Below are 20,628 nucleotides of genomic sequence, written 5' to 3' on the forward strand. Positions count from 1 at the left end.
ACACCCTTCCTTCTTCAAGGATTCTGGTGGGCGGCCTCTCCCAGAGTCCTGGGGACAGTTCTCTTTTGGATAACTTTTAATTGGAACAGAGACTGTCGTCAACAGGAAAGGCTTTATTTGGAGTAAACCTTCATGGAGGTCAGTAGATTGAACTTTGAGTATCAGGTCATGCTGTGAGGGACACATGGGGGTGAAGGGAATATTCTGTGCCATGGAAAAATGAGATGACCCAGAGGAGGCCTTGCCCTGACTTCTTTGGCGGTCAAGCGACTTGTGTCGACCCCCCCCCCCCCCCCGGGGAAACTGATTTCTGAGCGCTGGGTGGGCGGGCCATGCTTCCAAAAAAGTATGATCTGTGCTCTCCTCCAGGGCTGCCTGCAGCTCACCTGGGGAGGGAGGCGCTGGGAGGGGAGAATGGGGGACAAGGGACCACGTCGTGCCCTGAGGCGGGTGACGGAAACGAGAATGCACTCTCGGCGCGAAGGCTACGCGCAAGGAGGGCCGATACAATAGCTGGAGCGCGCGCGCCAGTGGAGCGGGCATGCCGAGCGAGGGCTCAGCTCCAAGCTCACGAAATGCAGGGCAGGAAGCCCCCTGAAGGTTGGGCAGGGTTGGCCGGGGCCTCCCCGGGCTAACGTGGAATCTGTAATGCCAGCAGCGTCCGGGCCCGTACGTGAAGGTGTCCACGTCCACCGCGGCGAACACGCCCCACAGCAGTCAAGGTCCTTACCGCCAGGAGTCAACAGTCAGGTCACGGGGAGGGGAGAGACCCGGGAAGCGGGGTCTGGATCGGCAGGTGAACCCCCCCCGCCCCGCCCCCCGCCAATGCCTCAGGGTGTCTGGGAGGAGGGCGCTCCAGACACGCCCCCTGTCCCCAGCAGCTCCCCCTCTGCCCAGCGCTGTCCTAGAAGGCCAGACATTGGCCCGTGGCCACCTGCCAAGTGGGGCCGGGACCCGGGACCGGGGGAAAGGGCCTCGGAGGCGGCCTGAGGGCCCTCAGAGACTGCCGCCGCGGCCACTCCCTTAGACTCTGGACGTGCGGGGACCGGGGGCGCTCTGCCTCCGCCGTATAAGAAGCGGGAGCAGGGCCCCGCAGCGAGGCCGGAGGCGGGCTCGGGGCTCGGCCGCGCAGGGGCGCCCCCACCGGCGGCGGCTCGGCGACATGGGCCGCTACTCCGGCAAGACGTGCCGGCTGCTCTTCATGCTGGTGCTCACCGTCGCCTTCTTTGTGGCCGAGCTGGTCTCGGGCTACCTGGGCAACTCCATCGCGCTACTGTCCGACTCCTTCAACATGCTGTCCGACCTGATCTCGCTGTGCGTGGGGCTGGGCGCCGGCTACGTGGCGCGGCGGCCCCGCGGGGGCCTGGGGGCCACCTACGGCTACGCGCGCGCCGAGGTGCTGGGCGCGCTGAGCAACGCCGTCTTCCTCACGGCGCTCTGCTTCACCATCACCGTGGAGGCCGTGCTGCGCCTGGCGCGGCCCGAGCGCATTGACGACCCCGAGCTGGTGCTCTTCGTCGGCGCGCTGGGGCTGGCCGTCAACGTGCTGGGGCTGCTCATCTTCCAGGACTGCGCCGCCTGGCTCTCCTGCTGCGGCCCCCGCCGCGGCCGCCCGCCGCCGCCGCGCGACCAGCCCCAGCCGCCGGCCGAGGGCCGCTCCCCGCGCGCGATCGCGGGCCCCCGCCGGCCGTCCGCCGCCACCCGCGGCGTGGCCGCGGCGGAAAGCAAGGAGGAGCAGGGGGCGACCGTGTTCTCCAACGTAGCAGGTGCCTTTCGGTTGCATCCTCTGGACCTCTCTGCCTTTCCCTCCTCCCGCCCGTCTCTTCCTCCGCATCCACGCCCTCTTTTTCTTTCTGGCTGTTGCTGCGGCTGATTCTATGTTGTAAAAAATCCGTGTCCTCTGCAGCCCGGCTTTAATTCTCTGCTGCTAACTTATGGCATTCCCCACAGTTTCTTTTGTTTTCTCCTGGATCCTCAGGCCCCCTCTTTTTTTTTTTTTTTTTTTTTTTTTTTGCCTCTTTCCCCTTATTCTGTCCGCTTCGGAGTATTGCTTTTCTTAAAAATCAGTTATTATTGGGCAACAGATAGCACCCCCCAGCCGTTGCCCCTTCATCAGATGCTGTCTGCACTTTGTTTTCTCCCTTCCCCTTTGCCCATCCTTCTATCGCCCTGGGAGTTATGGGTTTGGGGGTGAGGGTGGGCTCCCACTTGCCTCTTTTTTTTTTTTTTTCTAAACTTGAATGGAAGTGTGAATGAAATCCAAAGGTGGATCACAAGGCTTATATCAAGGCCAAAATGTACTATTCTGGGCTGTGTGTGTGGAGAGGTAGGGGGTCTGATGAGCTAGCAGGAGTTTAAAATAACAAAACCTTTTTTTGAGTCCATTGGTTCTTTTTGTTTGTAGAACTTATACACAACACAAGGTTTCTTCTTTGAATGCAGGTGATTCTCTGAACACCCAGAATGAACCAGAAGAGACTATGAAAAAGGAGAAAAAGTCTGAAGCCCTGAATATCAGAGGTAAGATTGGCTCCAGGTCAATTTGAAACGCTTGTCTGTAATACATACGGACTGTGCTGTACTCTTCGTTTCTGTTTGCCTTTTAATAAAGTGTGTTAGAAAGTAGGCCGGTTGCACGAATAGACTATGACCCTAGTCTCTTGCCTAATCCCTGCATTGATTCTGAGTGACACACTAGTTGCTAATGATTTATCCTTGCTCCACTTAGATCCAGGCTAATGCTGCCTGTTCCAGAGCCTCACAGATCAGTAGCATGCTATTACTTTACTTGATTTTGCCCAGTCGTGGGTATTGCTAACGTAAAATGAGGCCGATTTTATTTGAATGTAATTTTGATCAAAGTGAGAAGAGAGCGGGTGCCTGCATCCAACGTGGCATTGCTGACTGACCCTCACGCCTCACTTATTTCTGCCAGAAATCTGTGTCTGGGATGGGTCTCTTGGGCTTCCTTGAATCTCTACTTCCAGGCCCAAAGCGGAGGGTTCTGGTGAGGCATGTGGAAGGCACGTCATTAGCATTCTCCCTGCCTTGTGCTCAGGGTCACAGGCGCTGGGCAAAGGTTAGCCCAGGGAGTTCAGAGGTGCATTTCTCACCAGATACTGACATTGTATCCAACATCTCTCTCTTCCAACTTCTTGGGCAGAGACTTTGCCCAGGTCCTCAATCTCAACTTGGAGGATTTCAACAAAGATTATTTAAGCCTTTACTTCCAGATGATTTGGGGGAAAGCCTGTGGTAGGGCTTAAATGGAAATAACGTAAAGAAAAAGTAGTCATCTGGGAGACGCTTTCATTTTTGAGAGTCTCCCATCTGTTTTACAAAGTGATACCTGGAATGGATCTGTAGGGAAAATCAGAAAAAAAAAAAAAAAAACCCGACAATAACAACAACCATACATGAGCTCCTAAGAATTTCTACGTGAGTCAATTTTTAAAAATTGAACGGCAACAGGGGAATTTCTAAAGTGCTTGGTGGTGAATCTTTTTTGGAAAGAGAGACTCTGTAATGAAAAATCACTATCCTTTCTCTTTCTTTGGGTTCAGTTTAAAATATAATATATACTATATATATTTTAGATATCAAATACGTACTATGTATATTATATATATATCATAGATTTTCCATAGCACTTTAATTTTGCAAAGCACATTCCATTAATTATCCATTCTCATGCTGTAGAGGAGGAGAACAGGTAGGTGAAAAGATGCTGAGAGGACTTAGGAGTGGGACCAGTAGATATTGTGACCTTGTTTGGGAAGCATGATATATGAAACTTGCCACATGATCATGAAACTTGTATGATCTGGCCGATCTTGAGTCTAAAGTTGTTGGAGCTCCTAGTTGGAAAAATGCCCTCGGTAAAGCCTTGCTTTACCTGGCTCAGCCCTGTGCTCCACAGGTACTGACCAGCGTGCACCTGTAGCTTCCACCAGAGGTGAATAATGCAGTGGCTGAAAGATTGAGATCTGGGCTCAAGATGCCTGGGTTTGGGGTCTTGGCTCTGCTGTTTAAGACTCTGACTTTGGGCAAGTTTTGGGACTTCTCTAAGCTTCCAATTCCCTCATCTTTTAAATAGTGTCTACTTGAGGGGGTGGCTGTTCGATAAAACATGTAAAGTGCTTGGGCGATGTGGAAGGAAAAGCCTGTTAATGGAGTGCATGCTTTGTGCCAGACACCATGCAGGCATGAGTCACTCGCATTTGTAAGAATCTCATCAGGTGGGAGCTGTTGACTCTCAGGTAGTGAGTGGAATTGCTGGGCTCAACCCTGCTGCCTAGGTGAGGGTAAGCGCTCCGGGCCCTGCCGTGGCTCCCAGGAGCCTCTCCTTCTTTCTTTCAGGCCAAATGGGAGGCTGGCCTCCCCTTAGGTCGTGTGTCCTCATCTCGGAGCCATGATTCAGAGAAGGCGTAGAAAGGCCTTAGTGGGAATGGACTCCACCCCCTCGATTTGCAGATAAGGAGACAGGGTCCCGTGAGTCTGGTGACTTCCCAAGTCACCCAGGCTGGCAGCTGAGGCGGGGCTGGGCTCCTGGGCTCCTACTTCTCATTTCTACCTCTTCCCAGTCTTGCACATTGCCTGGGCACTCCACGCAGGATGGCTTGCTTCTCCAGTGTAGACAGTCCACTGAGTGGTTACACTTTTTTTTTTTTTTAAGATTTATTTATTTACTTATTTGAGAGAGAGAGAATGAGAGATAGAAAGCACGAGAGGGAAGAGGGTCAGAGGGAGAAGCAGACTCCCTGCTGAGCAGGGAGCCCGATGTGGGACTCGATCTGGGGACTCCAGGATCATGACCTGAGCTGAAGGCAGTCGCTTAACCACCTGAGCCACCCAGGCGCCCTGAGTGGTTACACTTTTGACCTTTAAGCCACTGCTTGAAAAAACAGGACTGTCCCCCCAGATCTGCAGGGGAGCAAATGACTGGCGGGGATTCTTGTGAACAAAAATCATTTCTGGATTTTCATTAGTGTTTCTCTTATTTCAGTGGAAAAAAACCAAATGCCTTCTGAGAAACACAGTCCATCTTCTGCAAAGCACAGTGAAACCACAAACCTTTATAAATTCTCGTCAATTTTAGTTGTTGATTTTATTTAATAGGATCAAATGTGATACATTAAAAACTGTTGCAACAGAGTGTCAGAAAGATTATCAACTTTTTGTATTTCAGTACAAATGTAAATAGATAAACTGCAATCCTGACATCATTTGAAAATAAGTCTCCTTTGATGAGATTTTTTTTTCTAATTGTTTTTTTCCAGTAAGAAAGAACTCCTCCTTCCCCATAACTACTTGTTAATGCCCAGGGCTAATGCACTGTGTTTCTGGTTATCAACACATTCAACAACACTGATGGCTTTTTTAAGGCCTGGGACACATTAAATTCCAACTTATGTCAAATTGCCAGTTTTTCTGAGTTTTTAAAAAAATCTCAAGACAGGAAGTGAGGGCCAACTGTTGAGGTGTCCTGTCATTGCAAAGCTACCTTGTGAACAGATAATTGAGCTGTCTACCAAGTGTCGATCTTCGTCTCTCAGATAATGCTGCCTGACTTATCTTTCTGAATCACAGATGTGATCCCATCAGAATCTGCTCAGAAATCTTTGCTGCTTCCAGAATAAAATCCTAACACTGCTGACATTCAAAGGCTTGCTGTTCCGGTGCCAGTAGTCCTTTCTAGACATTTCTGCCCTTTTCTTCACCCCTTTGCTGCCCCACCACCTCTCCTAGACCCTGAACTGTCTCTCCTGCCCCTCCATCCCCATCTAATGCACACCTACAGCGAGGTGACCAGTGCTCAGTCAGGCAGATCTGGTTCAAGGTCAACCTCTGCCTTTTACTAGCTGGGTGACCTTGGGCAAGTAACTTAACCTCTTTGAGCTTCAGTCTCCTTATCGGTATAATGGAGATCACAACAACAGCGCTGTGTGGTTGTGAGTGTTGCATGAGTGGCTGGAATAGCACAGAGGACACACTCAACGAATCGCGCTCATTACCATTGTCTCCATCAGTTCTGGGCGCTTCATCTCAGTGGGCTTTCAGACATCGTTTCAATAGACTCTTCAGAACTAGTCACTGAGAGAAGTGAGACAGATGCTGTTCTCATCCCCATTGCACAGAGGAGAATCCTGTGACTAACAGAGGTTGACTTTGGCAAGGTCCATGGCTCACGGAAACTGTCAGGGTCTGTGACTTCATTCTGAGGGCACCCCGCTGCCTGTCAGTCACGTCCCCATCTGCAGCCTCCCTGGAGCTCCCTGCCTGGAACACTTTCTCTCTGAGTTCTCTCTGCCTGGAACTCTGCTGCCGGTTGAGGTCTGTCCCCCCTTCAGAGTCCTGCCCAACTGCCCCATCTCTCAAGATGCCATCCTGGAGGTGTCCCATCACAGGGACTCGCCGCCCCCCAACTCCGAGGTTCCTGGTGCACTTCTCCGAGCATCCTGCCAGTGGACTGTGGTCCCTGGAGGATAATGACCAGGCCTTCTTCATCTTTGCACAGGAGTCCAGAAAACACACTCTAATATCCAGTCTCAAGAATTTAAGGAGATCATGCTTTAAGCAGTTTTTCAAACTGAAAGCCATGATAGTTTGGGTCACAAAATCAATTTATTAGAATATGATCAGCATTTAGAAAATGAACCAGAATTGAACGAAATAGAATAGAAAGCAGTAATAAATCATATGTTGGGACAGGCTTTGTTTTTTCATGCTTGTTTCAATGCGTGTCTCTGTGTGTGCTAGGAGGCAGAACCGGATTCTAACTGTGGGTTATGGGAAAAACAAGTTTGAAAGCTATTTTATATAATTGTGAGGGGCTAATAGTGAGATTTCTTAGGAGGAGAACCTGAAATGGGAATCTAGGACTTCTGTGAGGAAGGATGCACAGTGGTTCTCTAGTTAGACTATGCCAGATTTATATCCCTACTCGGGCACTTTCTAGTTGTGTGATCTTGGATAAGTTACTCAGCTACTCCATGCCTCAGTTTCCTCATTTGTAGAATGGGGAGAGTAACCACTTCAGAGAGTCCTTCAAAGGACTTAATATGTAAATACATGGAACATACTTACAACAATGTCTGATGCATATATGTTAACTGGCAATACAATTATTATTATTAAGTAAAAGGCAGCAGTTATTCTATGTCATGGGAGTTATGACCGACCAACCAGAAAATACTGTTTCATTGAGTGCCCACATTGTATGCTTCTAGTGCCAAAATATAAACACAAGGAATGCAGAGCATGACCCTCATCCTCACGTCACTTTGTGTCTAATGGAGGAAACGAGGCTGTCATGCAGGAAACAGAGGATGACAACTGTCTCAGGCAGTGAAAATGATGTCAAGTGCAGATAGGAAATACTTGGTCTTCATATTTTTATAGTATCACTTTGTACTGCCCTGGGGAAGGTTCAGGCTTTGATGTTCAGGTTTCCCTGGAGGAACAAGGTATATAGACCTACTCTTGGGATTTTCTCTTTGTGGCTCAGGACAGGGACTGGGGAGTAAAAAAAGCTCTTTTGTGGGTGGGGTGGGGGGAAAGGGGCACAGAATTAGAAGATGGAATTGTTTGATGTATTTATTGAACCAGAATTCTGTTCTAATACCTAACCACTCAGCGAGAAGGAAATGTGGAGATATTTTTTATTCCTGTATTATTTTGGGGTGGGGGGCGAGGTTGCCACAAATTGCATTTAGTATGTTTACAGAATGCTATTTTGCCTCTGATGCTACTCAGCTACTCAGAATCCTAAAAGTATTGCTAAAAAGCAACATTAGCCCAATTAAAGCATCTTCCAAGTGAGACTGTTTGGTTGTAGCCACAAGTGAGTTATTAGGATTTTAGATTATTATTAATTCAACTGAATGGATCTGTGGGATACTTGGAGAGACAAAATGAATCTTTCTTAATCTATATGCTTTCTTCTAGAGCAGTGCTCTGGGAGTTTTATTTGAGTTTTAATCCCCTGGTGATCTTGTTAAAAATGCAGAATCGGATTCCACAGATCTGAGGTGGGGCCTGATTCTGCATTTCTCACCAGCTTCTGGGGGATGCTGATGCTGCTAGTCGGCACACCATGCTTTGAATAGCAAGCGTCTTTTGTTTTCTGCAAAAAAAAAAAAAAAAAAAAAAAAAAATCACCTGGTGTTTATATTTTTATAATCCTTCTGACAAGATTTTCACCTAAATCCCAGTTTAGTCTGTGTCTCGCATACAACTGGACACCCTGATCTTCTGTGTTAGGATTGCATATTTTCTGTATCATAATCAAAACCTTTAAGGTTGAGTCCCTTGATTAAAGGCAACCACAATGTTTGTTATTATCTCTTTAATTTTAATTTTATTTTATTGTGACAAATGGCTCTTTATTCAGTGGCAGTGTTGCTGGAGTCCCTTCTTAACGACCTCTTGAACCAGTTTGAATGACCCGGACTAAGTGAGGAGTAGGCAAAGACACGTAGGGAAGGGGGGAAATGGATCAAGGAAGAGGAAAGACAAGGAATAACAAGAACAACTCTCTCTCTCTCTCTCTCTCTCTCTTTTCTTTTTTTAAAGATTTTATTTGTTTGACAGAGACAGAGAGAGCACAAGCAGGGTGAGCGGCAGGCAGAGGGAGAGGGAGAAGCAGGCTTCCCACCGAGCAGGGAGCCCGATGCGGGGCTCAATTCCAGGACCCTGGGATCATGACCTGAGCCGAAGGCGGACGCTTAATGGACTGAGCCACCCAGGTGCCCCAAGAACCACCCTCTTGATATGTTTTAGTTCCTTCTCCTCTTAAAAATGTTTAAAACCATTTAAGTCGCAGATACTTGTTTGAAAGAATAAGAAACCATTTGCACAGCCTCTGTTTTCCAGTTTGGTGCCTTCTGATGAATGGCAGGCCGCGGTGGTGAGGCACCATGGGCAGATACAGTCCCTCTTCCCACTGGCGTCTGTAGCTCAGAATCTTCCTAGGCTGTTGCTGGGTCCTGGGATGGTGGCCTAGGGTTTTGTTTTCTGCAAAGTAGCAGACTTTTTAATTTTTTTCATTCGCATCCATCCTGCTGTTTTAACCAAAAGGAAAACAAATAGCAACTGGTCTCAGACTTGGGAACCCGGGTCACTGAGCGTCACGCAGCTCCCGAATTTGAATCGGTGCCTTAGCGGTCTTTCTTTCTTCCTGGCAGGTGTACTTTTGCATGTGATGGGCGATGCCCTGGGATCGGTGGTTGTGGTGGTCACGGCCATCATATTCTACATGCGTCCCCTGCAACCTGAGGACCCATGTAACTGGCAGTGCTACATCGACCCCAGCCTGACTATCGTCATGGTCATCATCATTTTGTCATCTGCCTTCCCACTCATCAAGGAGACTGCTGCCATTCTGCTGCAGATGGTCCCCAGAGGAGTTAACATGGAAGAGCTGAGTAAGTCACATGATGCTTATCTAGAACCATGCCCGCTTAATGCTCCTCCGGCCAAAGGGCCAGCGTTATTTCAGAACCGTGTTTGATTTATGTCTCCTGAAGTACTTTAAATCACCTGGCAATAGAGACATCTATCATATGTTTGGTAGCCTAGGAAGATGACTCACAGCTCCAAGAACCAAAGGTCCTTTGCAACCCATGACTCTCTGACTCACCTGGAAATTTTTGAGAGTATAGTGTTGGGCAAGACCTATGCCTCGGCTCTTACGTTCACATCAAGGCTTTATTTTAATTCCAATAAGGTTACCCTGCCAAGGACTTGATTTTTATTCTCCTTATTCGGAAAATAGGAATCATTCATTCGTATTCTGGATCCTGCTTTCTAGCTAATTGATTTTTATGGGCACGAAAGTCACCGTGTCTCTTATAACACCATAAAAAGGACCCCTTTTTAAATTCAGGTCATTCATGACCTTCTTCAGTAACGAAACCTGTCTCTTTGCTGTGCTCAAACAGAAGGTCAAACTCTCACCTTAGTTATATGCATCTGAGCATACATAGTTTAGAGACTTTGCAGAGTTTCTAGGTGGGAACTCTCCAGATGTTGGTGAGACACTGAATGTGCAACTTTATTTCTAGTGTTTCTAAATGGAGATTATGTTTTTATAGAAGAAGAATTTTCTTGCATATTTGCTGTTATACTATCATTGCTTCACCAGTGAGCCAGTCACCATGAGATAGAGCCCGACCCACTATGAGGCTCAAAGTCGGAAGACCTTACTTCATGACAGATCCCTGAAATGAGGTTTGAATGGGTCTTAATACATTGTATGTCCATGGCTAGGCTTTCCCCTGTGAGGGTGTGATTTGCGGTGGTCAGGGTAGGTCATAGCCCTGCCAGCCCTCTGTTTAGTAGCATGCATTGGGACCAGCTGGTCGAGCCATTGCTAACAGCTGGTGCTTCTCCTAGTCTTTTCCCCTGGATGTTCTTTTCACCTTTTGGAGCCTCCTCTTGGGCAGCATTGCTTCGTTTACAGTCTCAGAGTCAGTTAGGTGTGGTCACCTCTCTGGCTGCTTTGCCGTACAGAGTTAAAACAATCAGCCTTCATTTCCTGCAATCTACTATCTGCCCAGTGCGGCAGGCAGAGGAGGTGGGGGGTTGGGGAAGGAGATACCCAGGAGCAGATAGGCAGCATGGTCTCTACCTTCCAGGAGCTTGTTTTCCAGTTGAAGAAACAAGATAAACATATCAAAATGATTTGTGATATATAATGGCTTATATTGCCTTTTAACAAAGTTGTGTGTGTATATATATATTTAAAAACGTTTAAAAATAGATGGTAATAACAGTAGCAACACTTCTATGACACTTATTATATGCTAGTAATGTTCTAAGTGCTTTACTTATATTCACTCATTTTAATCCTGCAAGTAAACCTACGGGGTACTCTCATTATTATTCCTGATTTACAGATAAGGAAACTGAGGCACTGGGGGCTAGCTAAATTACCCAAGGCCATGTCTAAACTGGGATTCAGACTCTGGCTGGCTTACAGGGTCTTTGCTCAGAATCACTATTCTACACCATCTCTCTAAATACATGCTCATTTGAGAAAGTATAGAAGATTTAAATAAAAAAATAGAAATCTCTCATGATCCTGCCACCCAGAAATTACCACTTTTAATATTTTTGAGTCAGTCATTCAATGAAACAAGCTTTAACCTACATAAAATTTTTGTGTGGGTATATACACTGATGTTTGTTTAAAAAAAAGGAAGAAAAAAGTGCCGTATATACAGTATAACTATTTGCTTTTTCACGTAAAGATATCTTATATACTTTTCCTCATATCTTTAAATATGCAACTTACTTGTTAATGGCTGTTATCATATTCTTTTATATAATTGATTTAACTATTTCCTTGTTTCTATTTTTTTCATTAATACAAAGAACATTACCCAAACCATTTTTGTACATGAATGTTAGGGTATTTCCCTGTAGGTTAAATTCCTAGTACTAGAGCTGTTGGTAAAGTTTTTGGTCCATATTGCCAAGTTCTCCCCTTTCAAAAAGGCATCCTACTTTATGCTCCCAACACAGCCTGTTTGGGTGTCCATTCCCTTGAACCTTGGGAATTCTTCTGGGTGTTGTCGAACTTCTTTTCTTTTCTTTCTTTTTTTTTTTAAAGATTTTATTTATTTATTCATTTGAGAGAGCGAGAATGAGAGAGAGAGAGAGAGAGAGAGCACATAAGAGGGGGGAGGGTCAGAGGGAGAAGCAGAGTCCCTGCTGAGCAGGGAGCCCGATGCGGGACTCGATCCCAGGACTCCAGGATCATGACCTGAGCTGAAGGCAGTCGCTTAACCAACTGAGCCACCCAGGCGCCCCCGAACTTATTTTCTTGAATTGCCTTTTATGGGTTCATGATGGATGGCACAGGAACGCAGAGAAGAGAAAGAAGATTATGGGAAAATGTACCCATACAGATAGAGCTCTTTTTCTTCCCATTGTAAATACACCGTTTTGGTGAGAGTGCCTTCAGGGACCATGTCCCTCCCGTAATGGGACCTTGTTTCCAGGAGCCTTTCTCTAATTGTCTGCTCTTCCTTCTCGTAGTGAGTAAACTCTCGGCCGTGCCCGGGATTAGCAGTGTACATGAAGTGCACATCTGGGAACTTATAAGCGGAAAGATCATTGCCACCCTGCACATCAAGTATCAGAAGGACAGGGGCTATCAGGACGCCAGTAGGAAAATTCGAGAAATCTTCCACAGTGTGGGAATCCACAATGTGACCATCCAGTTTGAGCAGGTGGACTTGAAGGACCCCGTGGAGCCGAAGGACTCGCTATTGCTCTGCAGCTCACCCTGCATCTCCAAGGGCTGTGAGAAGCAGCTGTGCTGCCCCCCGGGGGCCCTGCCTCTGGCCCACGTCAATGGCTGTGCGGAGCACAACGGCTGTCCCCCCCTAGACACCTACCCAAGTGATAGCTTCGGTAGGCACGAAACAACACAAGTGGCTATTCAAGTATCTTTGGACAGCTGCCTGAGTGACCACAGACAAGCTCTTAGCAAAACTCAGGAGGACCAACATTATGTCAACAGCACACATTTTTAATCTGGTCCCCACATGAACAGACTGCGTAGATGAGGCGCTCTGGCTTGTGGAAGGACCTCTGTGGGCTGTAGACACTGATCAAACTGGCGGTGTGCTCGCTCCGTGTTCAACAAGGGGCTGGTGGTCTGGGATGTTAATTGCATGTGTCTGTTAATTTCTGTGTGACCGAGAAGCCCTTTACATTGTCCCGGGTATCTCATGCTGCTTTTCCACAAACTCGTCGTTTCCGTTTGCGCATTTATTTTGAGAAGCCAACTGCGCTCACATACGTGTCAGGGACGCTGAAGGCTGGGACTCCATGGCTGTGGCCGCGGGATTCAAAGTAGTTCCTATTTTAAAGTGATTGGAACGTGTAACTGACTCTCAGGTGAGCTCGTAGCCAAGTACATCGAAAAAGCTTAAGAATCATGATAGCTCTTTTTTTTTTTTTCATTCCACTCGAAGATCACAAAAAAGGAACGTTGGATAGTCCTGTCACTGTGGAAATTTTTTTCTTTGACTCATTTTCGAATAAATGTAAAGTGAACATCTATGGGAGTAGAAAATATTCTCAGAACATGCGAGGGCGTGGAATTCATTGGGGGAAGACAGGAAGAAAAGGCTTTCTGACCACCTCTTCATTTTGTGAGGTAGAGACAAAACTAATGTTTACTTTCCGCTGTAAAATGAACGACAGCTGTAGGGTGCTCCAGATGTTTAATGCATAAAATACTTTTTTTTTTCACTTGGAAGTATGGGAATATTTCCACTTCCTAAGGTATGACACAATACTTAAATGTTGTCTTGCAGAATCAGTCCAGGTGGGGACTGTTCTCATTTATTGCTTAATGACTTATTTGTCCAAATTTCCTTTGGGGTTTTTTTTTTTTTATATGATCACACTGATATGTGTAACCTTTGCTAGGAGAACATGGGTATTCCTGAGATAGAAGAATATATGACACTGAGTATTCATTCCTGCCAAAAAAACAAGCTAGATTGACTTTTCTTTCACTAGGCATATTTTAAAATATTTATTGTAGTTGCCAACTAGTAACTTGATGGTAAAGTGTACGTGTAGGGAAAAATGAGAATTAATTTAATTGCTGCCTTTTAATGTGTTTTGAGGAACTTACGATTTTCTTTATTTCCTTTTCTGGCTCTGACCCATATTACCAATTTCAAATAAATTTATTAGGCTCTGATTTGGATCCATAATCGACTTACATTAGTATTGAAGAAGGCTCTGTCCTATATTGAACACATTGTTTAGGCAGTAGTATTTTAATCAGAACAGTCTCAAAATAGGTCTGAGAAAGTGGAGATGCCCTCATAGAGAACTAGAGTCTTCCCTGATGGGTTGTAAAATTGACTGGCAATGGTCATCTGTTAGGCTCCAGGCACAGAGTTCTGTTTAGAATCTGCATGGGAGTCAACAGAAATGCTGGGTTGGTAATGGAAAAAGCGCCTGCATTTTTCAGCACTAATACCAGCTTTAAAAAAAAAAAAAATGTCTTAGTGTTCATTCTAAGGCGGAAATAAGTAAGCGGTTGTGATCAGTAGGATAGGAATCTTTTTCATTCATTCCTTCAAAATTTATGATCTGGGTTTAAATTGGCCATGAAGGGACGCCTGGGTGGCTCAATTGGTTAAGCGTCTGCCTTCAGCTCAGGTTATGATCCCAGAGTCCTGGGATCGAGCCCCACATTGGGCTCCCTGCTTAGCGGGGAGTCTGCTTCTCCCTCTGCCTGCCACTCCCCCTGCTTGTGCTCTCTCTCTCTCTCTCTCTCACAAATAAATGAATAAAATCTTAAAAAAAAGAAAATGGTTAAAAAAACTTTAAAAAAATAAATAAATTGGCCATGAATAAGGTAAATGCATTTTTACCCCTAGGAGTTTATTGGACTTGTCTCTACAGCCAAAAGAGGGGTAAAAATAAGACAACACTTTCATTTTTAATACTAAAAGTACGGCATGTACTCAAAAAAATCCGGGGGGTTCTCTTTGAACCTCACCACCGTGATGAGTGGATGAAATTCTAGACAAATGTTGGTTGAGATGTCTTGACTGGAACCAAAGAAGAAATCTGTCCCTCACTTCCAGATTTGAAGGTCTAATTTGATTTCACATCGTTCTGCTTTTATTAAAAGATTAGAATTTTATAGTTTCTGTGCAGTTGGCTAAGGAAATGTGCACTAGTTTATATCCAGATAATGTTCTCTAAGGAAAAGGCACTTAATTCCGATATATCTAAATTTACCGCAGAAAAGTAACTTGATGGACACTTATTCACATAGAGTTCATGTGAAATAATCCCTTTTAAGACAGTTTGAATGTGTTTAATGTTTTCAGACAAGCTGATTAAGTGCAATATTTTTGCATGGGGCTAGGTGGTTTCCTTAGTCATCTCCGGCACTGTGATGCCTGCAGTCTGGGATTTTTACTTGGGTTTTACTCTCCCTTTAGTTGTTTCTGTATTTTAATTCTCCCAAGGAAAGGCGGGACTTTTCTTTTCCTCTTTGAGCCAACCTTGCCTGGTGGTAGTAGTTCTGATGAACAGTGGTTTTACCAATACTGCTTTCCTCTGAGATTAGAAAAATGCTATCGTTTTACTTTAGTGTTCCTGTGTGCTTAGGTCAGTTCCAGAAATCTTTCTCTTTTTTTAAGGAAATGAAAATAATTTTTTAAAAGTTTAGAGCATCCTCTGTGTGTCAGGTCAGGACCAGCCGTCCTGCACGCTAACCTGGATGGCGCTTGCTTCTGTCCTCTGTCCTTCTATCTCCATAGAAAGAGTCCTTTCCCCATTATTTCAGCACCGGCTCTGGGATGTCCTGTGTCTGCTTTCATCTTCCAAATGTCAACATTGGTTTTTGAAAATAGAGATGAATTGTTTTCATGACATTTGGCCATTATGAATATTCATTAGGACTACCAGGCTCCATTGTGGACAGGAAAAAAAATGTATGATCCCTCTAATTATTGATAAAGCATCAATAAAATAGGGAGACATTGTTTGAGGAAGGATTAAAAATATTCTCTATATTGGTTACTTTCTTTTGCTTTTTGCCACCAGCTGGCCAAACTCTAGTGGGGGATAAATCAGGAATGCCAAAATTCAGTAGGAAAGAGTGCTTTCAAGATCAAAGACATCACTAAGGTGGATTTGGGATTATAAGGCAGCTGCCCTGTAAGTAGTAAGAATTTCTGTTATGCTTTCTCAGCATTAGTGACATTTTCAATTCCTTGCTGTGGGGGGCTGTCCTGTGCATGGTACGATGTTGCACAGCATCCCTGGCCTCTGCCCACTTAGATGCACACCCATGAATCGTGACAACAAAAAATGTCCCCAGACATCGCCACAATCCTCTGCAGGCAAATTGGTCTCTAGTCCTGAGCCACTGAGTTAACCTAAGGGTAGTTGAGAATTACTGTTGATAGAAGTCCCTCCAGAGCTCTGTAGTCATGTTAATAGAATTAGTTCTGCAGAATTCACTCCTCAAAAAAAATATTTTTCAATATTTTTCAAGGAGAGATCAAACTGTTCATCAAAATGACAGTCAACTCTACATAGGAACTTCAGACATTTAAAGAAAAGGTATAATTTGGGGGGAAGAAAGGCTTTCCAAATCTGATTATGCAGATCAGTCAATACAACAGTGAAGGAGATGAAGAAAAAAAGCATTTGTTCTCACTGTTCTGTCATGACCCCTTCAACTCACGAATGTCCTCAGTTTGATGAACTCCTTACAAAATGAGACCAGAAAATACCAGTATGATTGATTCTTGGGACTAAGGTGTTTAATTCACCACCGGTTTTAAACTTGATGATGTTTCTCCTATTGGTTCCAGACAAGCAGCTTAGCTTGGTGCTAAGGACGAGTTCAGATGCTAAAAAAAAATTCTCTATTGTCTGTGGTTAGCTTAATCCTTTGCCAACTCATATCACATTTTTTTCCTGGAAGTCAAGGTACATTTCCTGCTTTTAAATATATCTTTACACTCTTGCAATTAAAGACTGCAAAAAAGGACTATGTTAGAAAATAAAATGAGGAAACGCGACCTGATTTGGGTTTTGAATTTAGACCGAGCATGCCTGTTCTCTAGCTTTGCCTTTCGTCTGCTAAGTTGTTTACCTATTTGTACTTCTGAGTGTATTTGCACCTGAGTCGCCGCAGGTAGGAATGAAGGTATTGAATCAGGAAAGTAGCTGCTCAAATGGAAATTGCCTCAGACCCTAATCCTCACTGTATGTAATCCAAATGTTCTTATGAATGTGGAGATTAGCTAATATGGATGTGTCACCTTCGGGAGCTTCTCTTTTCAGGTGTTTTATTCTGGACATTTTTGTTTACATGGAACTTTCTTGAATATGGCTGGATGGATCAACTGTCTCCTCATGGTACAAAGCCAGGCCAGCGATGATGAACCTGCTGTGAATTCTAGTGGGAATCATCCAGGAAGGACGGTGATTTTTGGAGGGAGAGCGACCCCTTCCAGGAGGTCTGAAGTTAATGTTGCAGTATTATGGAGTTCTGTTGCTTCAAGTCTTCCTTCTGTCCTCACAGGTGATTTTGCCAAAGTGTAATTGTCACATTTGTGGGAACTATTAAAACTTTAAGATATAAAGTTTAAATAACTCATTACTAATGGCATGGGAAATCCCCCAGTAATATATACACATGCGTGCCTGTAACAGTGAAAGATGTTCAATGGTGCAGTAAAATAAATTTAAAAAACCACACACACACAATGCATGACTGAGATGTTTGTGGAAATCAGACGGATAACTCGAAGTGGTGGAACTCATTTTGTCTTTGCCGCTTACACTAGTCAGTTTATTCCTCAGTTAACGCTTCAGATCGGTTTTATACTAATGTGGGACTAAGTCTCCATCTCTGCTTTGCTGCAGTTTTCTCTGTACTCCTGCCACTCTCCACCACCTGCAATGTCACAGGGCCCGTCTTGGCAAAAACGTCCCAAATTGACACAGCTTACTACTTACTGTAGCCTGGACTGACCTGGTTTTCTCGTGGGGTTTGTGCGGTGCTGGGCTGCCCAGCCGGGTTCATGAAGGAGGGGATCTCCTGGGATGTAGGGAATGGCGGAGAGGCTAGGCTTATTTTGGAGAAGGCCTATAGATTTTAAGGGGAACAGTCTTTTGTTCTTCCAATTGTTTTTAATCTGATCAACCCATCGACTGATAACCGACATGCAGGCACTTACTGGAAACTGTGTGAGTGGTTCTTGCCTCCAGGGAGTTTATAGTCTACATTGGAAGCTAAGTAAGGCAGTCCAGCTTTGTGGGAGTTTAAGGAGACCTACTCATAACCTGGGGGGTGGGGGATGGGGTGGAGGATCTTGTGCTGAATGGGCTTTGGTGCTCAGATGTACACATCCCAAGCCCTGGGCAGTATCTGCAAAAGAACAGGGCTGCACACTTTAGCACCATCAACTTCCCTCCGCAATGAGTCTGCAGGATGAACAGAGGACTGAGCTTGGGGCTCAGAGTACAGGATGTCTGACTACTCCATCTAGTGTGGGGAACCCTGTCTCCTCTGTGTCTCCCCCCTGCTTGATGTTTCTTCATAGCACTGTCACTTTGTAACATTAGATTATACATTTACTCATTTATTTCCTGTGTCTCCCACTAGAATAAGGCTACGTATGATCCACGGCTGTGTTCTTCAGCCCCCATCCCATGCTTGGAACAGCGTCACAGGACCTGGCACCAATAAATACTTATTGAATGAACGAATAAACATACGAATGAATGACTAGGTTCAACTTTTGGTGTTACCAACTATAGGATTTGGACAAATCCTTTAACTTCATTGAGCTTCAGAGTTTTGTTTTGTTTTTTCCGATGGTGAAGGCTTGTGCTTCCTTCCTTGTGGGGTCATTGGAGGAGTCCTAGGAGACAGGACAGCAGAGTTAAATGTCAACTGATTTTGTTATCTTACATGTTCAGCTTGGCATTCATGTTTTTCCTGTTCTTATGCTGCCTCCTCCCATCTCTGTAATTCCATTTTGTCAATTAAATACCGTTTAAAGCGAATTGGCATTAAATAGTGCTACAATCCACACTCGTGAAGGTGAGGAGGAAAGGCTTCACGGAAGATGTGGCATTTGAAATTGACCTTGGAGTAGTTCAGTGGGTGTAGAAAGGGCGGGGGAAAGGACATCCAACCTGAAAGCTTAGACTTCACTCTTTTTTTTTTTTTTAAAGATTTTATTTATTTATTTGACAGAGAGACACAGCGAGAGAAGGAACACAAGCAGGGGGAGTGGCAGAGGGAGAAGCAGGCTTCCGGCGGAGCAGGGAGCCCAATGCGGGGCTCCATCCCAGGACTCTGGGACCATGACCTGAGCCAAAGGCAGACACTTAACGACTGAGCCACCCAGGCGCCCCCCCTCTTTTTTAAAAAGATTTTTAGACTTCATTCTTTAAGCCCTTGGCCCCAAAGCTTTTGTGGGAAGGGGGTGCAGATTGGAGAAATGCCGATACTAGACTATTCACCAGAAACAGTTTTATCCGGACGCCTTCCCCACCACACTCCGTGTTGCTTTGTTGTTCAGCGTTTGGAACACCTGCCATCTCATCTCCTGTCCTGCCTGGGGTCCTGAGCTCCACTAGCTGTTGCTGAGCGCTTGCTGTGTGTGTCCTTGGGGAGTCTGCACACACTCCTCTAAATTCCCAGGGAGTTTCTCTCACTTCTACGGTCAGCTTTCCTTGGTGCATTTCTGCCCGAACCTTGCTGCTGTGTGTAACGCTGCCTTTACTCTCGTCCTGTGTCCATCCAGTCATTGTGCTCCATTAATGTTTTCTTCAAGGACTCGATGTCAGTCCCTGCTTCTCTAGTCTTGTCCCTGTCTCTTGGGTTCAGCTTGATCAGCTCACATCCGTGCTGTGGCAGAAGCCTCCTGACCAGCCTCCGGGCCACCTCCAAATTTCTGGTCAACCTTCCTGCTTTCTCTCTGCTCCGGGAGGAAGGACAAAGGCAGCCTGTCCCTGAAGCTCCTCTCACCTGGCCCCCAGCCTTATCTTCTCCAGCAGACAAGAAGCACGCAGATCCCCAAGGAAGTTAGAAGAGCAGAGGGTGTGAGGACAGCTGCTGTGTGGACTAGTAAATAGAGGGTTGCCTGAGTTAGGGAGTGAATATCATACCCGTTTCTTTTATACTCGAAAGTGATTTTCACTTTCTCCAGTTTTGGATTACATTCTCTAGGTTACTTCCTTTCTGGTTTCTCTTCTTATGCCAATTTCTTCCTTTTCTATGTTAGTGGGTCTTGTGGCCCCACTGGGTGATTTCCGGTGGATGACACACTACAGCCCTCACAAGCCTGGCGTCGTGATTCAGGAGTGCAACTGGAGAGGGACATATCCCGTGCCCAGCAGCAGAGCCATGATCTTTCTCATCTTTTTGTGAAGCAAAAGGCGGGCGGACTCTGTCACCTCATATTTTCACCACGTGATCACAAATGTGGCTGCACCGTTAACAGTGAGCTCCAATATGGAGCAAAAATGTTCGGCACGCCACACTGGCTCTTTTAGGCTTGGAGACGCAAGAGGAAATTGGCATGGGATTTACAACCAAGGGCTGCTGGTATTTTGCCTACATTTTCTCAGGGGAGGGAGCAGGGAGCAGAGGGGAGCAAATTCTCAGAGTGGCCCCGTTGATACAGGCTTGCGGTGGGCGTAATAATCACCGGGTCTCCTATCTGCCTCACAAAGCTGGAACCTGAAGAAAATCATGCCGACTGCGGTGAGTTTGTGGCTATAGTCTGATGTTCAAAGGTATTCAGAAAAAAAGAATAGAATGCTTTTGGGAGGAGTGAGGCTTGACACTTGCTTTATTTTTTTTTTAATTTTTTATTGTTATGTTAACCACCATACATTACATCATTAGTTTTTTGGTGCAGTGTTCCATGATTCATTGTTTGTGCATAACACCCAGTGCTCCACACAGAATGTGCCCCCTTTAATACCCATCACCAGGCTAACCCATCCCCCTCCCCCCTCCCCTCTAGAACCCTCAGTTTGTTTTCAGAGTCCTTCATCTCTCATGGTTCGTCTCCCCCTCTGACATACTCCCCTTTTCTTCCTCTC

At 45.6% G+C, this 20,628-nt stretch overlaps 1 protein-coding gene across 3 annotated transcripts; it reads left to right on the forward strand.

The window, feature by feature from the left end:
* The first annotated feature begins 653 nt into the window (after positions 1–653).
* Positions 654–17,350, forward strand: SLC30A10 (solute carrier family 30 member 10). 3 transcript variants are annotated; one of them, XR_003523371.2, is made up of 5 exons: positions 654–1,766; positions 2,443–2,520; positions 9,186–9,425; positions 12,043–13,171; positions 16,846–17,350. XR_003523371.2 is itself a non-coding variant. In XM_027613699.2 (4 exons), the coding sequence occupies exons 1-4, from the start codon at positions 1,163–1,165 to the stop codon at positions 12,540–12,542; spliced, it is 1,422 nt and encodes a 473-aa protein (XP_027469500.1). In that variant the 5' UTR covers positions 654–1,162; the 3' UTR covers positions 12,543–14,262. The 3 variants fall into 3 exon arrangements, 1 of the variants encoding a protein (XP_027469500.1); XR_003523372.1 differs by having other exon boundaries at positions 12,043–12,909; XM_027613699.2 differs by lacking the exon at positions 16,846–17,350 and having other exon boundaries at positions 12,043–14,262.
* Positions 17,351–20,628: the final 3,278 nt, after the last annotated feature.

This window comes from Zalophus californianus, chromosome 10, assembly GCF_009762305.2.
Source record: "Zalophus californianus isolate mZalCal1 chromosome 10, mZalCal1.pri.v2, whole genome shotgun sequence".
NCBI classification, from domain to species: Eukaryota; Metazoa; Chordata; class Mammalia; order Carnivora; family Otariidae; genus Zalophus; species Zalophus californianus.

Excerpts from the sequence above, each read along its gene's own strand:
- SLC30A10 (XM_027613699.2), top strand. The coding sequence starts at position 1,163 with ATGGGCCGCTACTCCGGCAAGACGTGCCGGCTGCTCTTCATGCTGGTG. Across the intron at positions 2,521-9,185 it reads TGAAGCCCTGAATATCAGAG|GTGTACTTTTGCATGTGATG; the intron begins GTAAGATTGGCT and ends TCTTCCTGGCAG. Across the intron at positions 9,426-12,042 it reads AGTTAACATGGAAGAGCTGA|TGAGTAAACTCTCGGCCGTG; the intron begins GTAAGTCACATG and ends TCCTTCTCGTAG.